The sequence below is a fragment of the Thalassophryne amazonica genome, chromosome 19, assembly GCF_902500255.1.
Source record: "Thalassophryne amazonica chromosome 19, fThaAma1.1, whole genome shotgun sequence".
In the NCBI taxonomy this organism is placed as follows: domain Eukaryota; kingdom Metazoa; phylum Chordata; class Actinopteri; order Batrachoidiformes; family Batrachoididae; genus Thalassophryne; species Thalassophryne amazonica.
Genome location: NC_047121.1, coordinates 58,586,604 through 58,605,811, shown reverse-complemented (window position 1 = coordinate 58,605,811; position 19,208 = coordinate 58,586,604). Strand labels below are relative to the sequence as shown.

Here is a 19,208-nt window from a genome sequence, read left to right as displayed (position 1 = left end):
GCACCAAATGCACGTGGCTTGAGCTTTAGTTTGTGCATTGCACAACCTGAAATTGGGGAAACTTGGGATGATATGAAAATGAAGTACAGAAACAAACAAAAAACCCTCAATGATCCTTTCATGTTTTATTTTTCTGGTCAAAGTTGTTTCATTTGTTAATATTCATCCATTCCTACATTTAAGGCCTGAAACACTTTCAAAAAAGAAGTGGGGATGGAGGCAGTTTATGCTAAATGTAAACTGAACAAAAATATAAATGCAACACTTTGGTTTTTGCTCCCATTTTTCATGAGCTGAACTCAAAGATCGAAAACATTTTCTATATACAGAAAAGACCTATTTTTCTCAAATATTGTTCACAAATCTGTCTAAATCTGTGTTAGTGAGCACTTCTCCTTTGACAAGATAATCCGTCCCACCTCACAGGTGTGGCATATCAAGATGCTGATCAGACAGCATGATTATTGCACAGGTGTGCCTTAGGCTGGCCACAAAAAAAAGGCCACTCTGAAATATGCAGTTTTATCACACAGCACAATGCCACAGATGTTTTGAGAGAGCGTGCAGTTGGCATGCTGACTGCAGGAATGTCCACCAGAGCTGTTGCCCATGACCTGAATGTTCATTTCCCTACCAAAAGTTGTCTCCAAAGGCATTTCAGAGAATTTGGCAGTACATCCAACCGGCCTCACAAACCACAGACCACATGTAGCCACACCAGCTCAGCACCTCCACATCCAGCATGTTCACCTCCAATATCATCTGAGATCAGCCACCCGGACAGCTGCTGCAACAATTGGCTTGCAGAACCAAAGAATTTCTGCACAAACTGTCAGAAACCGTCTCAGGGAAGCTCAGCTGCATGTTTGTCATCCTCATTGGTGTCTCAACCCAACTGCAGTTCGTCACTGTAACTGACTTGAGTGGCCAAATACTCACATTTGATGGCATCTAACACACTGGAGAGGTGTTCTCTTCATGGATGAATCCCAGTTTTCACTGTTCAGGGAAGATGGCAGGCAGCATGTGTGGTGTCGTGGGTGAGCGGTTTGCCTATCAACATTGTGGGTCGAGTGGCCCATGGTGGCGGTGGGGTTATGGTATGGGCAGGCGTATGTTATGGACAATGAACACAGGTGCATTTTATTGACAGCATTTTGAATGTACAGAGATACCGTGATGAGATCCTGAGGCCCACTCTTGTGCCATTCATCCACGACCATCACATTTTAGATCTTTGAGTTTAGCTCATGAAAAATGGAAGCAAAAACAAAATTGTTGCATTTATATGTTTGTTCAGTGTAATTATCAAATCATCACTTTTACAGACAGTTTTCTTGATACAAGTCAGCAGATGAACACATGAACATTTCCAAGTCACTGAATATGTCTCAGACTTCATTTCCACCAATCATGAAAAAATACAACCACTGTGGTACGGTAGGGTAAATCTGTGTCAGGTAGGCAGTTCTCAAAAGCTGAGTGAGTCTGCTGGAAGGAGACTAGTGAGGGTAGCCACCAAGACATCCAGAGACCTCTGAAGGAGTTACAGGCTACTGTGGATGTGTGTGGAGAAACTGCATGGTGCAACTTTTGTCTGTTGTGTCAGCAGTCATACAGTTTCATGATGAACAAGCATAGAGGACGATTTCTGAAAAGAGAAAGTGTGAAATTTCAGCTGCAGTTTGCCAGAAGGCACATGGGAAAACCGAGCCTCGATCTGATCTGTTTTCTGGTTTTCCAGTCCCTCTCTAGTCCACTCCAACATGAAGCTGTGAATGGAAATGCAGCAGGCAAATGTTGCACCATGAACAGTTTCTCCACTCACATCCACCAGCTTATAATTCTTTAAGAGTTGTCATGGGTGTCTTGGTGGCTACCCTCACTGGTCTCCTTCCAGCACGGTCACTCAGTTTTCCTGACACAGATACTCCATACAGCACTATATTGTTCATATTTGTTAAAGTAAGTCCTGATGGGCCTTGAGGCCCGTCGGCTGGAGCGTACCTCCAGTTTCCCTGCCGCAAAGTGGATGAGAGCCCATGATTGCCCCTGGATGGACGCCAGTCCATCACAGGTTCCTTCCCAGCTAATGCTGGGACCTATTTTACAGCTTGGTGGACTGAGACCATGCAGATTAGTTGTCTTGTCCAAGGACACAATGGGATTCGAACCCAGGTCTACGTGTTGGCAGAGCAGCTCCTTGTTCATTCTGTGACCTGCTCTGATTTCTTAATGAAGTCTGTGACATATTTAGTGATGTTGAAATGCTCATCCCCGGGCTTCTATAGAAAACTGGACGTAAAAAGTGGACGTAAAAGTGATGATTTAATACTTATATTTACAATAAATTTCTCCTCACTCCAAAAAAAAAAACTGTCTTTCAGGCCTGAAATGTAGGAATGGAAATGACATGAACTTGAGCATAAAAAAAACATGAAATATCTCACAACCCTCCCGTGGGAAGTACTTTTCTTTGTTTTTTATTTTTATTTGAGATGATCACTGCTTGGAATAAGGCCTCAGAAAAGAAACATTTCAGATAAAGTAAACTGATTTGTTTCACTGTTGATGGATTTATGTTTCACTGAACTTCCTTTTTCTAATTGTAATAATAAATCTGTTTCTCTCAGTAGCGGTTTCAACTTGTTGCCAAGCAGCAGATGATGACTGCAGTGGTGAAGTGTCCTTCACTCGCGGCCTTTCTCTTCATCATATTGTGCTCTCGCTCTCTCACTGTTGGACGGCGCTGCCCACTGCCCCTAGTGGCTGGATTGTGTTCATTCATGCATTTTCTACACCTGTCTATGCCAGTCAAGAGTCACGGGGGTGCTGGAGCCTATCCCAGCAGTCACAGGATGAGAGGCGGATTCACCCTGGACAAGACGCCAATCTATCACAGGGCCACATACAGATAGACAGACAAACACATTCACACCTACGGCCCATTTAGAGTTTCCATTTCACCAAACATGCATGTGTTTGGAAGTGGGAGGAAGCTGGAGGGAACCCACGCAAACATGAGGAGAACATGAACTACGGCCTTCTCGCTCTGAGGCAACAGTGCTAACATCTAAGCCACCGTGCCTCCCTGGAATGTGTCTGCTTGTGATTACTTACAGAAAACAACTTGCATGAATCAACTACTTCTGATTTCTGCCACTTTTACATTCTGTCTTTACTTCCTCCTGTTAGTTTAAATGTTTGTCAGCAGGTAAAATACAATGCTGTCAGAGGTCAAAAGATGCTGTGCAAGTAGGTTTTCTCCCCATTATTGATGCTACTGGACTATCTTTTTTTTAAAATCTCTTTTCAACCTGCTCATGCGGACGGATGAGGAAGCAAATTCTTCCCAAACATTTCCACATGTCAGAGATGCTAAAAAGTGTGTGAGAAACTTTAGAAATGAGTGTGAAGTTAGAATCTGAAGGGATGATGACGAATGTCATCAGTGCATATGCCCCACAGGTAGGTTGTGAGATGAAGGAGGATTTCTAGAAAGAGGATTTCTAGAGCGAGTTAGATGAGGTGGTGGAGAGTGGTGATTGGAGTGGACTTCAATGGGCATGTTGGTGAAAAGGAATAGAAGTGACTAGGAAGTAATGGGTAGATATGGTATCAAGGACAGGAAGGCAAAAGGGCAGATGATAGTAGATTTTGTAAAAAGGATGGAAATGGCTGTGGTAAATACCTACTTTAAGAAAATGGAGGAGCACAGGGTGACATATAAGAGTGGAAGAAGGTGCACCCAGGTGGACTACATTCTTTGTAGGAGATGCAACCTAAGACAAATTGTAGACTGCAAGGTGGTGGCAGGGGAGAGTGTAGCTGGACAGTATATGATAGTGGTTTATTGGCTGACTTTAGAGGTGAAGAAGAAGAGAGTGAGAACTCAACAAAGGATCAGATGGTGGAAGATGAAGGAGGAAGACATGGAATTCAGGGAGGAGGTGAGAGAGGCACTAGATGGAGGTGAAGTGATTGTGGACAAGGGAGATAGCGAAGAAGGTACTGGGTGTGATACCTGGACAGAGGAAGGAAGAGGAAAGGGATATATCCGTGACACTAAGTAAAGTAAGTCCTATTGGCTGCTCCCTTGTTTACACTCTGGGTTGCCACAGCAGATTCAAGGTAGATCCACATGTTGAATTGGCACAAGTTTTACGCTGGACGCAACTCCACATTACATGGAGAAATATGGGAGGGATGAGAGTTGAACCGGGAACCTTTTGCACTGAAACCAAGTGCACTAACCACTTGGCCACCACCGCTGCACATATCCATGACAATGACGGTAACAAAAAAATGTCCATGACAAAAGCGATCTTGCAAGCATCAAACAGTCTGGTGTGTCAGAGCAATAAGTCCATATCTATATCATGAGTTGTGTGATAAAGAGAGGAATGAGACCTTGTATCAGTGTCACACCGAACCCATGTCACCCCCACCCTCGGACATGGCAGGTGCCCCGTGCCAAATACACCAACCCCTGTGAGAGGGGACAGGTGGGCTGAGGGTCAGTCACCCACACCACCAAGAGGCCCAGAGTACCATTAGGGAACCATTCTAAGGTGCCTCAAAGCATCCCTTAGGCAAGGACAAACCAGGTCCAGGAGCACAAGGCATAGGACACAGACCGCTAATCCAGCCTCAGACTGCACCCAAACCTCACAGAAAGGACGGGCCAATGCCTTACCTGATCCCGCCTTCTGCGGCAAGACCAAGCAATGGCCCCAAGCAAACCGCCAGTGCCTGACAGGTATTAGTACCATCAAGAGCACCATCCACCCAGAGGGTTACCCACACCTGGTAACCGTCTGGACATGGACAAGGACAGCTTGCCCCACAGGTTCCCTGAGCCACTGTTCATCACCCCCAACCCACCCCCATGAAGCACTGGATGTAATTATATTGATTATTTTAGTCATTGGATCACTGGAGTACAGGAACACATCTCACTCTCTCTGTCTGTCTGTCTGTCTGTCTGTCTGTCTCTCTCTCTCTCTCTCTCTCTCTCTCTCTCTGACAAATTGAAAATAATGATATGTAACAAGCTGTGCAATAAAACAGCAGAAATGTCCAACATCGACATCAAAGACTGAGGGCACCTGAATGCAGCAACCTTCAGACAAATATCACGACGTTGTTCCGAAACCTACAAGCGTTTATGCTTTGACCGTTTTTTACACGTTTTGAAGCCATCAAACATGATTATTACTGAATCGAACGGGCTGATCGATCAGACCCCCGTCCCAGACTCAGGATGCTGATGGACACAGTTCAGCCTGCAATTGATGATGATGCTTAGCCTGTCTCTTTACAGGGCTGCAATACCCACAATGCCCTGCAGCATAACGAAGGACTATAGTTTAATGTACGACACAGCATATTTAATACACGGAGAGAAGGCAGCCTTGGTTTCTTGCTGCCATGACAACAACAACTGCTATGGCAACACACAGTGACGGATGTGTGAAGTGTATTGTTGAGGCTCTTATTGAGGCACATGGGTGAAAAGAAGAGAGCGACCCGGAGAGAGAGGGAGAGAGATGGGGTGGGGGGGTGGGGGGGGGCAATCAGTGAGAAAGGTCGTTCTTCTTTTCACTTCCTCTACATTTTAGATTCCACTTTGATCAACCTCTGCAGACCTTCGTCCCCCTGATCAGGTCCATAGAACGGGTCTGACTCCAAAAAATTATTTGAAGTCCATCATCTGAAAGGTCTGCAGAAAGGTCGAAACATGCCTCTCTCCTCAGACCCGTTCTTAAACCACAGTCCAGATATCACAGGACAGAGATGGTCGGGGGCAGAGCCTCATCATTTCCTCATAATTACATTTAAATTTGTCTATATGGCTTCTGTTCACCAACAAAAGGAACACAAACTCCAAATTCTGTCTACATGCTGCCTTCAGTGATCACCAGATAAACATCAACATTTACATGCATTTATTTCGCCATCATGACTGAGAGTCAGTTTGTGTGGGCGTTTGCCACCGTCCGGTGCCTGTAGGGCAGCGCACCAGGTCCTCTGTTCTCTGCTTGTCCGTGGTGACCCCACATGGAGCAGACACCATGTTGTTTCTTTGGGATGAGACCAAACGAGCTCCATGGCTATAGACCTGTCCAGCAGCGAGCGAGACCCCCCACCAGGCCTGTCTCCAAGATGGAAGGGGTGGACTGTCTCCTCTGGGTCAGGGCAGACCCAGATAAGCACGTAGTGCAGCACAGGCACATAGATATGGAACAAAGCCGTAGTCACTCTCACATTTCAGCTGGGTGGGGCAGATTGTTTGGTGAACGGGATGCGCTGTTGCCAGGCAGGATGTTGGGTGGTTTCCTCATGGGGAGGATGTAGTTCCAGTGTTTAATTCCACACCTGTTCTGACCTGACTGTAAAAGTGATGACACTCTATCTTCTATGTTAAAGACTGTGCACACTTGTAGTGATTTTTAAGTTTTGAGTTTCTCTTTTGAGGGTTGTATTTTCGATATCATTTTCCTTTTTGATTCTTCATGAGAAGGAATACCTTTCTTTGTAACTGAGAAGAAGAAGTCCTACAGAGGTCCTGTGTCCCGCTGGTGCCAGTGCTTATCCCCAGATTCCATAAGATGAAGTGACAAGAGTCTATGACATCACCTGTACGGGAGAAGACCAGTCCCCATTTACAGTTGGGTGGACTGAAACAAAGCAGATGACATGTCCAATTGGAGGATGTTTGTTAACTAGGACAGTGTGATTACTGAGAGCTGATACAATTTGGAATAATTTAAGTGATTCTGCATATGAATGTATTTCTGTTGTTACTGAATGTTGCAAAGAATTTGTAGTTCAGTCCAGAGAACAGCAGGTGGTGCTACAGATACTAAAAGTCTGCTTGGCAAAAGTCAACCCTCTACCGAGTGCCTTTGTAGTCTCCTCCATCATACATGTTCTGATTTCTTGCATCTGTTTGTTGAGATTCTTATGTGGATGTGTGTCTCTCTGTCTCAGTTACCAGAGTGCGGTTTTTATGGGATGTATGAGAACATCCTGTTGTTCCGTCATGACCAGATGTCAGAGAATGTTCTGCAGCTGCTTCGCTCCGCCTCTCAGATTCAAGATGGTGACCTGGTGGAGGCGGTCCTGTCAGGTAGGAAGGGCTCCAGTGCCTGTGGAGATGGGCCTTGTGTCTGTGTTTGTGTTGCTACATGCTCAGGTTGACGTCCACACCTGTCTAATGGTCACAGGGATCTCCAGCAGGAGATATGTGGGCGTGTCTTTGGTCTTTTCCAGTTATGACATCATCTGTGGTCTGGATCATGCAGAAATGTGCCACACGGGCATCATGTGGTAGCTGATGTTCCCTCACAGGGAAAGCTGCGTGTCTCATGTCCATTGAGTACTGTAATGATTGTTGATCTGAAAGAAGTCTGGGTGATGTCATGCAGACTGTTGCCATCCTATTTGTTCAGGTACAACCCCTGGCAAAAATTATGGAATCACCGGCCTTGGATGATGTTCATTCAGTTGTTTAATTTTGTAGAAAAAAAGCAGATCACAGACATGACACAAAACTAAAGTCATTTCAAATGGCAACTTTCTGGCTTTAAGAAACACTATAAGAAATCAAGAAAAAAAGATTGTGACAGTCAGTAACGGTTACGTTTTTAGACCAAGCAGAGGAAAAAAATATGGAATCACTCAATTCTGAGGAATAAATTATGGAATCACCCTGTAAATTTTCATCCCCCAAACTAACACCTGCATCAAATCAGATCTGCTTGTTGACATTGACCCTATGCCATGACATTGACCCTATGTGTCTTTTTGCAAGGAATGTTTTCACAGTTTTTGCTCTATGGCAAGATGCATTATCATCTTGAAAAATGATTTCATCATCCCTAAACATCCTTTCAATTGTCCAAAATATCAACGTAAACTTGTGCATTTATTGATGATGTAATGACAGCCATGTCCCCAGTGCCTTTACCTCAGTGATTTTCAACCTTTTTTGAGTCGCGGCACCCTTTTTATATTTACAAAATCCTGCGGCACACCACCAACCAAAATAATATTATAATTCTATTACCTCTTGTTTTGCGCAAAACCCAATTATCGCAATAGAAAATCAATACAGAAAACACCGCATTTCGAAAATCCTCAAGCATTTTGCACTGTGATCTCAAGTAGGGCTGTCACGATTAGGAATTTCTGGAGACGATTAATTGTCAGACAAATAATTGCGATTGACGAATATATTGTCTATTTTTTTTTCTTTTTTTCCCCTTCTTTATATTCTACTATTGTAGTATAATTACACAACTGTGGAAGAACGTTTGGCTTCTGTGAGTGGAGAAACTGGGAATGGTGCAACATTTTTATTTTTATCTTCATTTTACATACAGTCCCAACTTTTTCTGATTTGTGGTTGTTTCTGTTGCATTTCTGAAATTGTTTCTCCTCATCAGTCATGTTTTGTGCTTCAACACTGCATTAAGCTCAAGACTGAACAAATAAATACCTTTGGAAAATAACAGCTGTTAATGTTCAGATTTCTCACCTGCTTTTTGTGATCTCTGCGTCTGAACATTTTTTTTTTTTTTGTGGCTCAGTTCATTCATATATTCTCATTTTTTAAATATGTTTTTAAAGATATTTGACCGTTTATTTCATCTCATGATCTCATAAATTCAGCATACGACGCGCACATGGTGAGAACAGGACGGTAACGGCAGAATCACACCTTTAGAGAAAGTTCAGTGAGAAGTAAAGGCAGCTTCACGTTTCCGTTTTGTTAACGTTCACTCGGTTTACAATCCTCTCTCTGCTCCGCGCTCGCTGCGCACTGAACGTGTCGCGCCTGCATTCAGGAATCTCCCTCACCCACCCCCTCCCTCGCAGTCTGCAGACTGTTAACTCCGCTCGCGCGCACAGGCACAGACACACACACCGACAGCTCCGCATTTTAGAAGGCTTTTGAAGGAGACGACACTGTTTTAATCGGCCGTCAACCTCCTTGTTATTGTCCCGCCTTAAGACGAGAGCGAGGCTGCAGCACGTTTGACATCAGATTCTGAGTCGTTTTATGCTTTATGGATAAAATAAATAATTCACGTAATCGCGAATATGAAAAATACCCACGGCACCCCTGAAGATCGATCACGGCACCCTAGGGTGCCGCGGAACCCCGGTTGAGAATCACTGCTTTACCTGACATGCAGCCCCATATCATCAATGACTGTGGAAATTTACATGTTCTCTTCAGGCAGTCATCTTTATAAATCTCATTGGAACGGCACCAAACAAAAGTTCCAGCATCATCACCTTGCCCAATGCAGATTCGAGATTCATCACTGAATATGACTTTCATCCAGTCATCCACAGTCCACGATTGCTTTTCCTTAGCCCATTGTAACCTTGTTTTTTTTCTGTTTAGGTGTTAATAATGGCTTTTGTTTAGCTTTTCTGTATGTAAATCCCATTTCCTTTAGGCGGTTTCTTACAGTTCGGTCACAGACGTTGACTCCAGTTTCCTCCCATTCGTTCCTCATTTGTTTTGTTGTGCATTTTTCGATTTTTGAGACATATTGCTTTAAGTTTTCTGTCTTGACGCTTTGATGTCTTCCTTGGTCTACCAGTATGTTTGCCTTTAACAACCTTTCCATGTTGTTTGTATTTGGTCCAGAGTTTAGACACAGCTGACTGTGAACAACCAACATCTTTTGCAACATTGTGCGATGATTTACCCTCTTTTAAGAGTTTGATAATCCTCTCCTTTGTTTCAATTGACATCTCTCGTGTTGGAGCCATGATTCATGTCAGTCCACTTGGTGCAACAGCTCTCCAAGGTGTGATCACTCCTTTTTAGATGCAGACTAACGAGCAGATCTGATATGATGCAGGTGTTAGTTTTGGGGATGAAAATTTACAGGGTGATTCCATAATTTTTTCCTCAGAATTGAGTGATTCCATATTTTTTTCCTCTGCTTGGTGTAAAAAAGTAACCGTTACTGACTGCCACAATCTTTTTTTTCTTGATTTCTTATAGTGTTTCTTAAAGCCAGAAAGTTGCCATTTGAAATGACTTTAGTTTTGTGTCATGTCTGTGATCTGCTTTTTTTCTACAAAATTAAACAACTGAATGAACATCCTCTGAGGCCGGTGATTCCATAATTTTTGCCAGGGGTTGTAGATGGAGTCAGGTCAACTGGACTTGCTTAGTTCCTTTGAAGATGTTTCACTCTTCATTAGCATCATCAGATCTACAACTGACTTCACTGACCATGACCTGGATGACAAAGAAGCTCCACGGACATTCTGGGCATTGTTCTAGTAGGTCAAAAGTCAGTCGAAGCAGGGAGCTTGTGATTGGTTGGCTACATTAAATCATCAAAGCTATGCTAGTTACCAATGATTTGAAGAAACTGAGGAAAAGTGCTTCCTCTAGTCAAAACCTTCTGCAGGAGTGTGCTGTCACCAGTGTTTGCTCATGGCCTGGGTAAGGTCTAACTTCTAAGGTGTGACTGTATAAATAAAACAAATCCAAGTGAACCAACGAATCTGCACCAACGACATTAAAATGAATCTTTTATACCCAAAAACCTGCTGGCGGGATTCAAAAAGACAAACGGCTACAATGACATGGTTTATTAAAATTTGAAAGTCTAAAAACTCAGAGGGGTGAGGGTCCAGGTGACCGCTCGTTTGGGTTCAAAGAAAGCACGAGTGTCATTTCCTCGTTGTTTTATGACACATTATTTCTGTGGTTTGCAGTACAACAAATAGAAACCACCTAATGGAGATGTATACACAGCAAAACATCCTTCTCATCCGTGAGCTCCAGCTTAAAGTGCAGGTGGATTCTGGGTAAAAGAAAGAAAGAACATTTTGGGCAAAGCTGAAATAATCCAGATGTGAGCTGTTGTTTGGATGAAGTTTGTTGTTCAGCCGCTGATCACGAAAAAATGCTAACAACTGTGTGTGTGTGTGTGTGTGTGTGTGTGTGTGTGTGTGTGTGTGTGTGTGTGTGTGTGTGTGTGTGTGTGTGTGTGTGTGTGTGTGTGTGTAAAACACTGCGTCTGCATCATCTGACTCAGTGCTGTTTGAGCCATTCCAGTTTTCAATACAGGTCATGGTCTTACCAAGATCCAAGTCCATATCTCATTTCGGATCCCAGCGCTCATTCTTTTCCAGATTTCAGTCTGGGTTCTTGTCCAGGTTCCAGGCCATCTCTCAGTCCAGGTTCCAGTCTGGGTTCCAGTCCATCTCTCAGTCCAGATTCCAGTCCATCGCTCAGTCCAGATTCCAGTCTGAGTTCCAGTCCATCTCTCAATCCATATTCCAGTCTGGGTTCCAGTCCATCTCTCAGTCCAGATTCCAGTCTGGGTTCCAGTCCATCTCTCAATCCATATTCCAGTCTGGGTTCCAGTCCATCTCTCAGTCCAGATTCCAGTCCATTTCTCAGTCCAGATTCCAGTACATCTTTCAATCCAGATTCCAGTCTGGGTTCCAGTCCATCTCTCAGTCCAGATTCCAGTCTGGGTTCCAGTCCATCACTCAATCCAGATTCTAGTCTGGGTTCCAGTCCATCACTCAATCCAGATTCCAGTCTGGTTTCCGGTCCATCTCTCGGTCCAAGTCTTCGTCCAGATTGCAGTTCAAGTTCTAAGGGAATTAAAAACATCTTATTTGTGCGTTTTACTTTATGATGTCATGAAGTCGTGTTATGTCCAGATTGCTTCCAGTAATGAAGGGATGAGGATGAGTGAATGAATGATAGTTATGAGATAGTAGTGATTCGAGAGCCACTGTGGTCCTCGCCTCCTTGCCGACGCCTCCTTGCCGGTGGCTGCCTGCCAGTAGCAGTGACGGCTCTCCTGTTGGTGTGTGGAGGAAACAATCAGGAAATTAAGTTTGTACGGTGTAACAGGCAGCTTCAGCCAACGGCGCCGATTGGACCTGCTGGTACTTCCCACAGTCCTCAGTCACACATGTTTCACTGTCTGCAATGTTAACGAGGCAGTGAGTTCACCACGAGAGGCGGCGCAGACGCTGATTAACACACTGAGGACAGTGACGCTCCGTTTGTTGTGAAGACAAACAAAGCAGCTGATCCACAGAAAACACAAAGTACACAAGAGTGGCATTGCAGCAGGGGGGCGCTGTGGAGCACAGGGCTTTTTAGCTCCTCACTGAGAAAAAACTTGATCTGTGAACATCATGCTCCTGAGCGCCCCCTGTCCTCCACACACTGCATCAATCAGGAGTCTCTTTGCTCTCTGATTGGCTGATGCTTAGCGAGGTGACTTTGTGCTATCAGTTCTTCATTGAAGCACACGAACACATCAGTCAGCCTGCCGGTGCTTTAAACGAGTCTTTCCACGTGTGCGCTGAGTCCTTCTTGAGCCGCGGTGTTTGTTTTTGCCTTGTGGCTCCTTAATGCCGCTAATTCCAGCACACAAACATTGAGACAAGAAGAAGCTGAGAACACGGCGCACAAACACAGCGAGTCATTTTCTGAAGCATATAATAACAGTTCAGGAGCTCGTTCACGCTCGCGAACCAACGCCGGCCCTCCAAACAAAAGCCATAAACAATAATTTGAATAAATGGAGGTAATTTTCTGCAGCAGAATGTCTAATCAGAGCTGCATTCTGCTGGAGGACCACAGCTCCGAGGGTGAGCGCCGCGCACCAATAGACACGCACAAACAAAAGAAATACCCACCATGCTTTGCCAAGTCTACTGGCCAACCAAACAAACACTCGGTCCATCTGCAGCCACTAAGATCCACTTGTAGGTTCCAAACATTGAGAGACCCGCCCGTGAGGAGCCGGTCATTAATCTTTGTCTCTGATCACTCTTTCACTCGCTGTTTGTTTTCACTCTTCAACACTTTCCTCGCTAACGTTTGTAGCTTCTGCTCAGAGTATGGAGTGTCATCGTCCCCGATGCCGCCTGTCCGCCTGTCCAGCTGTCCATCTGATTATAAAAAGAAACAAGTTCACAGTCAGATTTTTCTGATCTTTCAGTAGTTTGAGGGTTGTTATGTTTACAGTGATTTGGCCAAAACAAAATCATGTGATGGAAAAGGACATTGATTCCATCCATCCATTTTCTATACCCGCTTACTGCAATTCATGGTCACTTGGTATCCCAGCAGTCATGGGGCATGAGGCAGGGTACACCCTGGACAAGATTACAGTCTATCACAGGCCACATGTATGGTGCATCCAGCGCTTCACTTTTTACACATTTTGTGATGTTACAGCCTTATTCCAGAATGGAGTAAATAAATTATTCCCCTCAAGATTCTACTCACAACACCCCATAATGACAACATGAAAAAAGTTTTGCAAATTTATTAAAAATAAAAAACTAAGAAATCGCATGCACATAAGTATTCACGCCATTTGCTCAATATTTTGTTGATGCACCTTTGGCAGCAATTGCAGCCTCAAGTCTTCTTGAATATGATGTCACAAGCTTGGTGCACCTATCTTTGGGCATTCCTCTTTGCAGCACCTCTCAATCTCCATCAGGTTGGATGGGGAGTGTGAGTACGCAGTCATTTTCAGATCTCTCCAGAGATGTTCAATCAGATTCAGGTCTGGGCTCTGGCTGGGTCACTCAAGGACATTCACAGAGATGTCCTGAAGACGCCCCTTTGATATCTTGGCTGTGTGCTTAGGGTCATTGTACTGCTGAAAGATGAACTGTCACCCCAGTCTGAGGTCAAGAGCACTCTAGAGCAGGTTTTCATCCAGGATGTCTCTGTACATTGCTGAATTCATCTTTCCCTCAATCCTGACTAGTCTCCCAGTTCCTGCTGCTGAAAAACATTCCCACAGCAAGATACCGCCACCACCATGCTTCACTGTAGGGATGGTGGCTGGTTTCCTCCAAACATGACACCTGGCATTCACACCAAAGAGTTCAATCTTTGTCTCATGACATCAAAGAATTTTGTTTCTTATGGTCTGAGAGTGCTTCAGGTGCCTTTTTGAAACTCCTGGTGGGCTGCCATGTGCCTTTTACGAAGGAGTGGATTCTGTACTAATTCCTACAGTGGTCTACAGTTCTCTAAGAAAACAGCTTTGGTTTGTGGTTCATCTTTTGCTGTACACTGGAGCCATGTGACACTGTTTGTTTTTCTGCAGCTTCAGTCACAGCAGAGGATTTCCAGATCCGTCCTCACTGTCTGCTGGTCCATTCGTACCGAGCTCCGGCCTTCTGTGACCACTGTGGAGAGATGCTGTGGGGACTCGTGAGGCAAGGACTCAAATGTGATGGTACGTATAAGGTGACCACTGAGGAGGAGAGAGGTTTGAGTCCAAGCATCATTAATAGGCAGAGTTTGAGGGCCCCATAGTGCTCCACAGAGCATAGACCTGAAGGGCTGATTTCAGGTACAAGAGTTCCTATTTAATCATGCACCTATAGACCAGCAAGAACCTAAATCAGGCACTCTGTACTGTGAGCCGGTGCAGAGTGGTTTAAATGTTAATGACAGTAAAACCATCAAAGGCACTGCGGCCACTGAGGCAAAGAAACCACGTGTCTGAGCCGAGAGTTGAGTTGCATGATGGGACAAGAATGATGTTATTTTCTTCATTCTGAAGAAAGTAAATCTGATCTCTAGGCAAAGGGAACCATAACCCTTCGACAGATCAATCTGAAGCTGGCATGTCAGACAGACAGGTGAGCCTGAAATCCACAGAGTCTGCAGAGTGGTTTGGCAGGAAGGATCAGTCAAGCGAAGTGTCATTGGCGTAGAAGATTATGACCAGCCATGTTAGCTGATGGTGTAATTAGACAAGGAGACCAAGCAGTGACCCTTGCGGTACCCCAGTGGACAGGTGTTCCTTTCAGCACACTCTGAAGAACCAACTCAAGATACTGACTTAAACCAGATCCTAACATTCCCAGAGGAGAGTAAGGCAGAAGTACAGGAAACTGATTATCAAAGACTGCACACTGTAAAAAGTTGAGAAAACTTAAAAACTTAAGACTTCTAATTTTACTCAACTTACAGATATATCTAACTAGCAGGGGTGGTGGTGACCAAGTGGCTAGTGCACGTGGGTTCCGCGCAGAAGGTTCCCGGTTCAAACCCCACCCCTGCCATATTTCTCCATTTAATGTGGAGTTGCGTCAAGAAGGGCATCCAGCATGAAACGTGTACCAAATCAACATGCAGATCCACTTTGGATCTGCTGTGGTGACCCCGAGTGAAAACAAGGGAGCAGCCGAAAGGACTTACAGATGTATCTAACTAAGATTTGATTTTTTTTTCTCAATTTTTTGCAGTGTAGAAATGTTTTTTGTTTGTTTGTTTGTTTGTTTTTGCAGTACAGAAATGTGCTTTTTGGGTTTGCCTGAGTTTTCTTTGAATATAGTTTCTCTGTAAGTGTCACTAACACTTCGTTGTGTGGCCCTGTCCTTATCAACAGAAGTTCTGCCCATTGAAGTGTCTCACTTGGAAAACCTCAACATGCAGGAAGTATCGAAGGAAAGTTCTGTTGTTACGTCACCTGACATGACGCATCTAACTCTGCTGTTCCAGGCTGTGGTCTGAACTATCACAAGCGCTGTGCCTTTAAGATTCCAAATAACTGCAGCGGCCTCAGGCGGCGCCGTGGATCCAACATTTCCTTGACAGGGGGTCTGGTCAATATGGCTCGTCCCCTGTCGGCTGAACCGTCACCGCCACATTATGGTGATGACGCCTTACTGGTCAGTACCCAGCAGGTCACTTAACCCTGAGCGGTTTGGAACAAGTTCTAACTGTGATCCTGTAAAACAAAGAAAGAAAAACATCTGTTTCCCATCATAATGATGTAGTAATTTCTTTTATATTACAAGCAAAGCAATTTGTTGGGAACCACCAGTTGCAGATTAATTAAATTATGACCAGCTGATTATGACCCTCATGGTCTGGAACAACTTGCTGGTACTCTTTAAAGTGCATTTCTCAAAATGCTTCTGTGCTTCTCAATGTATTTTTTGTTTTACTTAAATGTCACCATAGTAACAGTTTTCTTTCTTCACCTCCAGTCTCCAGTCAGTCCCAATATGGAGGTAAGAGTAAAAAAATATGAACTGTATGTACCTTTGCTTCTATTTATTTTGCTCACAGAGCTTCTTAATAAGTTGCCGTGCTGTGGCGCCATCTGTGCAATAAGTTGTAGTGGTTCGAATCCATGGAATAAGTCATAGTGGTTGGAAACTGCCGAAAATGTCATCTTGGCTGGAATCCATGCAATAAGTCTTAGTGATTCAAATCAGTGCAATAAATTGCCATGGATCGTGGATATGAACCATTGTTGTGGTTCAAACGAACGCAATAAGTCAATGTGTTTCGAATCCATACAGTAAATCGTGGTTTGAATCTGAAAAAATGGTAGTGGTCTGAATCCGCACAATAAAATCGTCATCTCTGAATCCGCGCAAAATGAAGCCATGGTCTGAACATGCATAAAAAGTCATCATGGTTCAAATATGTGCAAAAAGTCACCATGGTTCCAAGCTGTGCAGTAAGTCCTGGTCTTAATCTGTGCAAAAAGTCACTGTGTTTTGAATCTGTGTCCAGTGTTTCCTTGACAGGGGGTCTGGTCAACATGGCTAGTCCCTGTTGGCCAAACTGTTCCTGCCACATTATGATAATGATGCTTTACTGGTCAGTACCCAGCAGCTCACAAAACCCTGAAGAAGTCATTGTGGTTCCAAGCTGTGCAATAAGCCGTTGTGGTTCAAATCTGCACAATACATCATTCAGATCTGCACAATATGTTGTTGTGATTCAAATCTGCACAACACGTTATTCAAATCTTCGCAATAAGTCAGTGGTTCGAATCTGAACAATAAATTGTGGTTCAAATCTGCACAACGAGTTATTCAAATCTTTGCAATAAGTCAGTGGTTCGAATATGGACAATAAATTGTCGTGGTTCAAATCCGCACAATAAGTCATTCAAATCTGCACAAAAAGCCACTGTGGTTCAAATCTTCATGTCATTCAAATCTTTGCAATAAGTCAGTGATTTGAATCTAAACAATAAGTCGCCATTTGAATCTGCACAATACATCACTGTTGTTCAAATTATTGCAATAAGTCCTTGTGGTTTGAATCTGCACAATAAGTCATTCAATTCTTTGCGATAAATTGTGGTTTGGATCTATGCAATAAGGCATTGTGGTTCAAATTTGAGCAGTAATTCGCCATTGTTCAAATCTGTGCAATAAGTCGTCATGGCTCGAATCTTCACAGTAAGTTATGTTTCAAGGCTGCACAATAAATTGTCATGGTTTAAATCTGAGCAATGCATCATCATGGTTCAAGTCTTCGTAATAAGTTGTATTTCAAAGCTGCTCAATAAGTCGTTCTGGTTCATTATTATTAGATTCAATATTAAGGAAATTTTCCATCACAGTGTCCTGAACGTTATCTCCATCTTGCCCCACAGAAGAATCAGTTGGACTTCCTGCCCGGTCGAGAACGCCGATCCAGCACCCAGTCCTACGTTGGCCGTCCCATTGAATTAGACAAAATCTTAATGTCAAAGGTGAAAGTTCCGCACACGTTCCTCATTCACTCGTACACACGACCCACCGTGTGCCAGCACTGTAAGAAGCTGCTGAAAGGTCTGTTCCGACAGGGCGTGCAATGTAAAGGTGAGCATTTTAACTCCACCCATCATAGCTACCCTGGCTAAATCGTGCTTGTAGTAGTTAGTTCAGCCATATACCATTCCATGGTAGAACTCCATAAGTTAATTATGGAGTTCCACAAGGTTCTGTGCTAGGACCAATTTTATTCACCAATATGCTTCCCTTAGGCAGTATTATTAGACGGTATTGCTTAAATTTTCATTGTTACGCAGATGATACCCAGCTTTATCTATCCATGAAGCCAGAGGACACACACTAATTAGCTAAACTGCAGGATTGTCTTACAGACATAAAGACATGGATGACCTCTAATTTCCTGCTTTTAAACTCAGATAAAACTGAAGTTATTGTACTTGGCCCCACAAATCTTAGAAACATGGTGTCTAACCAGATCCTTACTCTGGATGGCATTACCCTGACCTCTAGTAATACTGTGAGAAATCTTGGAGTCATTTTTGATCAGGATATGTCATTCAAAGCGCATATTAAACAAATATGTAGGACTGCTTTTTTGCATTTACGCAATATCTCTAAAATCAGAAAGGTCTTGTCTCAGAGTGATGCTGAAAAACTAATTCATGCATTTATTTCCTCTAGGCTGGACTATTGTAATTCATTATTATCAGGTTGTCCTAAAGTTCCCTAAAAAGCCTTCAGTTAATTCAAAATGCTGCAGCTAGAGTACTGACGGGGACTAGAAGGAGAGAGCATATCTCACCCATATTGGCCTCTCTTCATTGGCTTCCTGTTAATTCTAGAATAGAATTTAAAATTCTTCTTCTTACTTATAAGGTTTTGAATAATCAGGTCCCATCTTATCTTAGGGACCTTGTAGTACCATATCACCCCAATAGAGCGCTTCGCTCTCAGACTGCAGGCTTACTTGTAGTTCCTAGGGTTTGTAAGAGTAGAATGGGAGGCAGAGCCTTCAGCTTTCAGGCTCCTCTCCTGTGGAACCAGCTCCCAATTCAGATCAGGGAGACAGACACCCTCTCTACTTTTAAGATTAGGCTTAAAACTTTCCTTTTTGCTAAAGCTTATAGTTAGGGCTGGATCAGGTGACCCTGAACCATCCCTTAGTTATGCTGCTATAGACGTAGACTGCTGGGGGGTTCCCATGATGCACTGTTTCTTTCTCTTTTTGCTCTGTATGCACCACTCTGCATTTAATCATTAGTGATCGATCTCTGCTCCCCTCCACAGCATGTCTTTTTCCTGGTTCTCTCCCTCAGCCCCAACCAGTCCCAGCAGAAGACTGCCCCTCCCTGAGCCTGGTTCTGCTGGAGGTTTCTTCCTGTTAAAAGGGAGTTTTTCCTTCCCACTGTAGCCAAGTGCTTGCTCACAGGGGGTCGTTTTGACCGTTGGGGTTTTACATAATTATTGTATGGCCTTGCCTTACAATATAAAGCGCCTTGGGGCAACTGTTTGTTGTGATTTGGCGCTATATAAAAAAATTGATTGATTGACTGATTGATTGATTTGGCGCTATATAAAAAAATGGATTGATTGATTGATTGATTGATATCTCGGGTCAGAGGTCAATAATGTTCTTTTTC

General features: G+C 43.7%; 1 protein-coding gene across 1 annotated transcript in view; it reads left to right on the top strand.

Annotated features, from left to right (window-relative positions):
- prkd1 (protein kinase D1) overlaps nt 1-19,208 on the top strand; it is a 52,796-nt gene that overhangs the window by 3,751 nt on the left and 29,837 nt on the right. Inside the window, exons 2-6 of the mRNA XM_034159364.1 lie at nt 6,994-7,132; nt 14,142-14,273; nt 15,548-15,717; nt 16,039-16,062; nt 17,448-17,655. Coding sequence (XP_034015255.1) covers nt 6,994-7,132; nt 14,142-14,273; nt 15,548-15,717; nt 16,039-16,062; nt 17,448-17,655 — 673 coding nt within the window. The remainder of the gene's footprint in view (nt 1-6,993; nt 7,133-14,141; nt 14,274-15,547; nt 15,718-16,038; nt 16,063-17,447; nt 17,656-19,208) is intronic.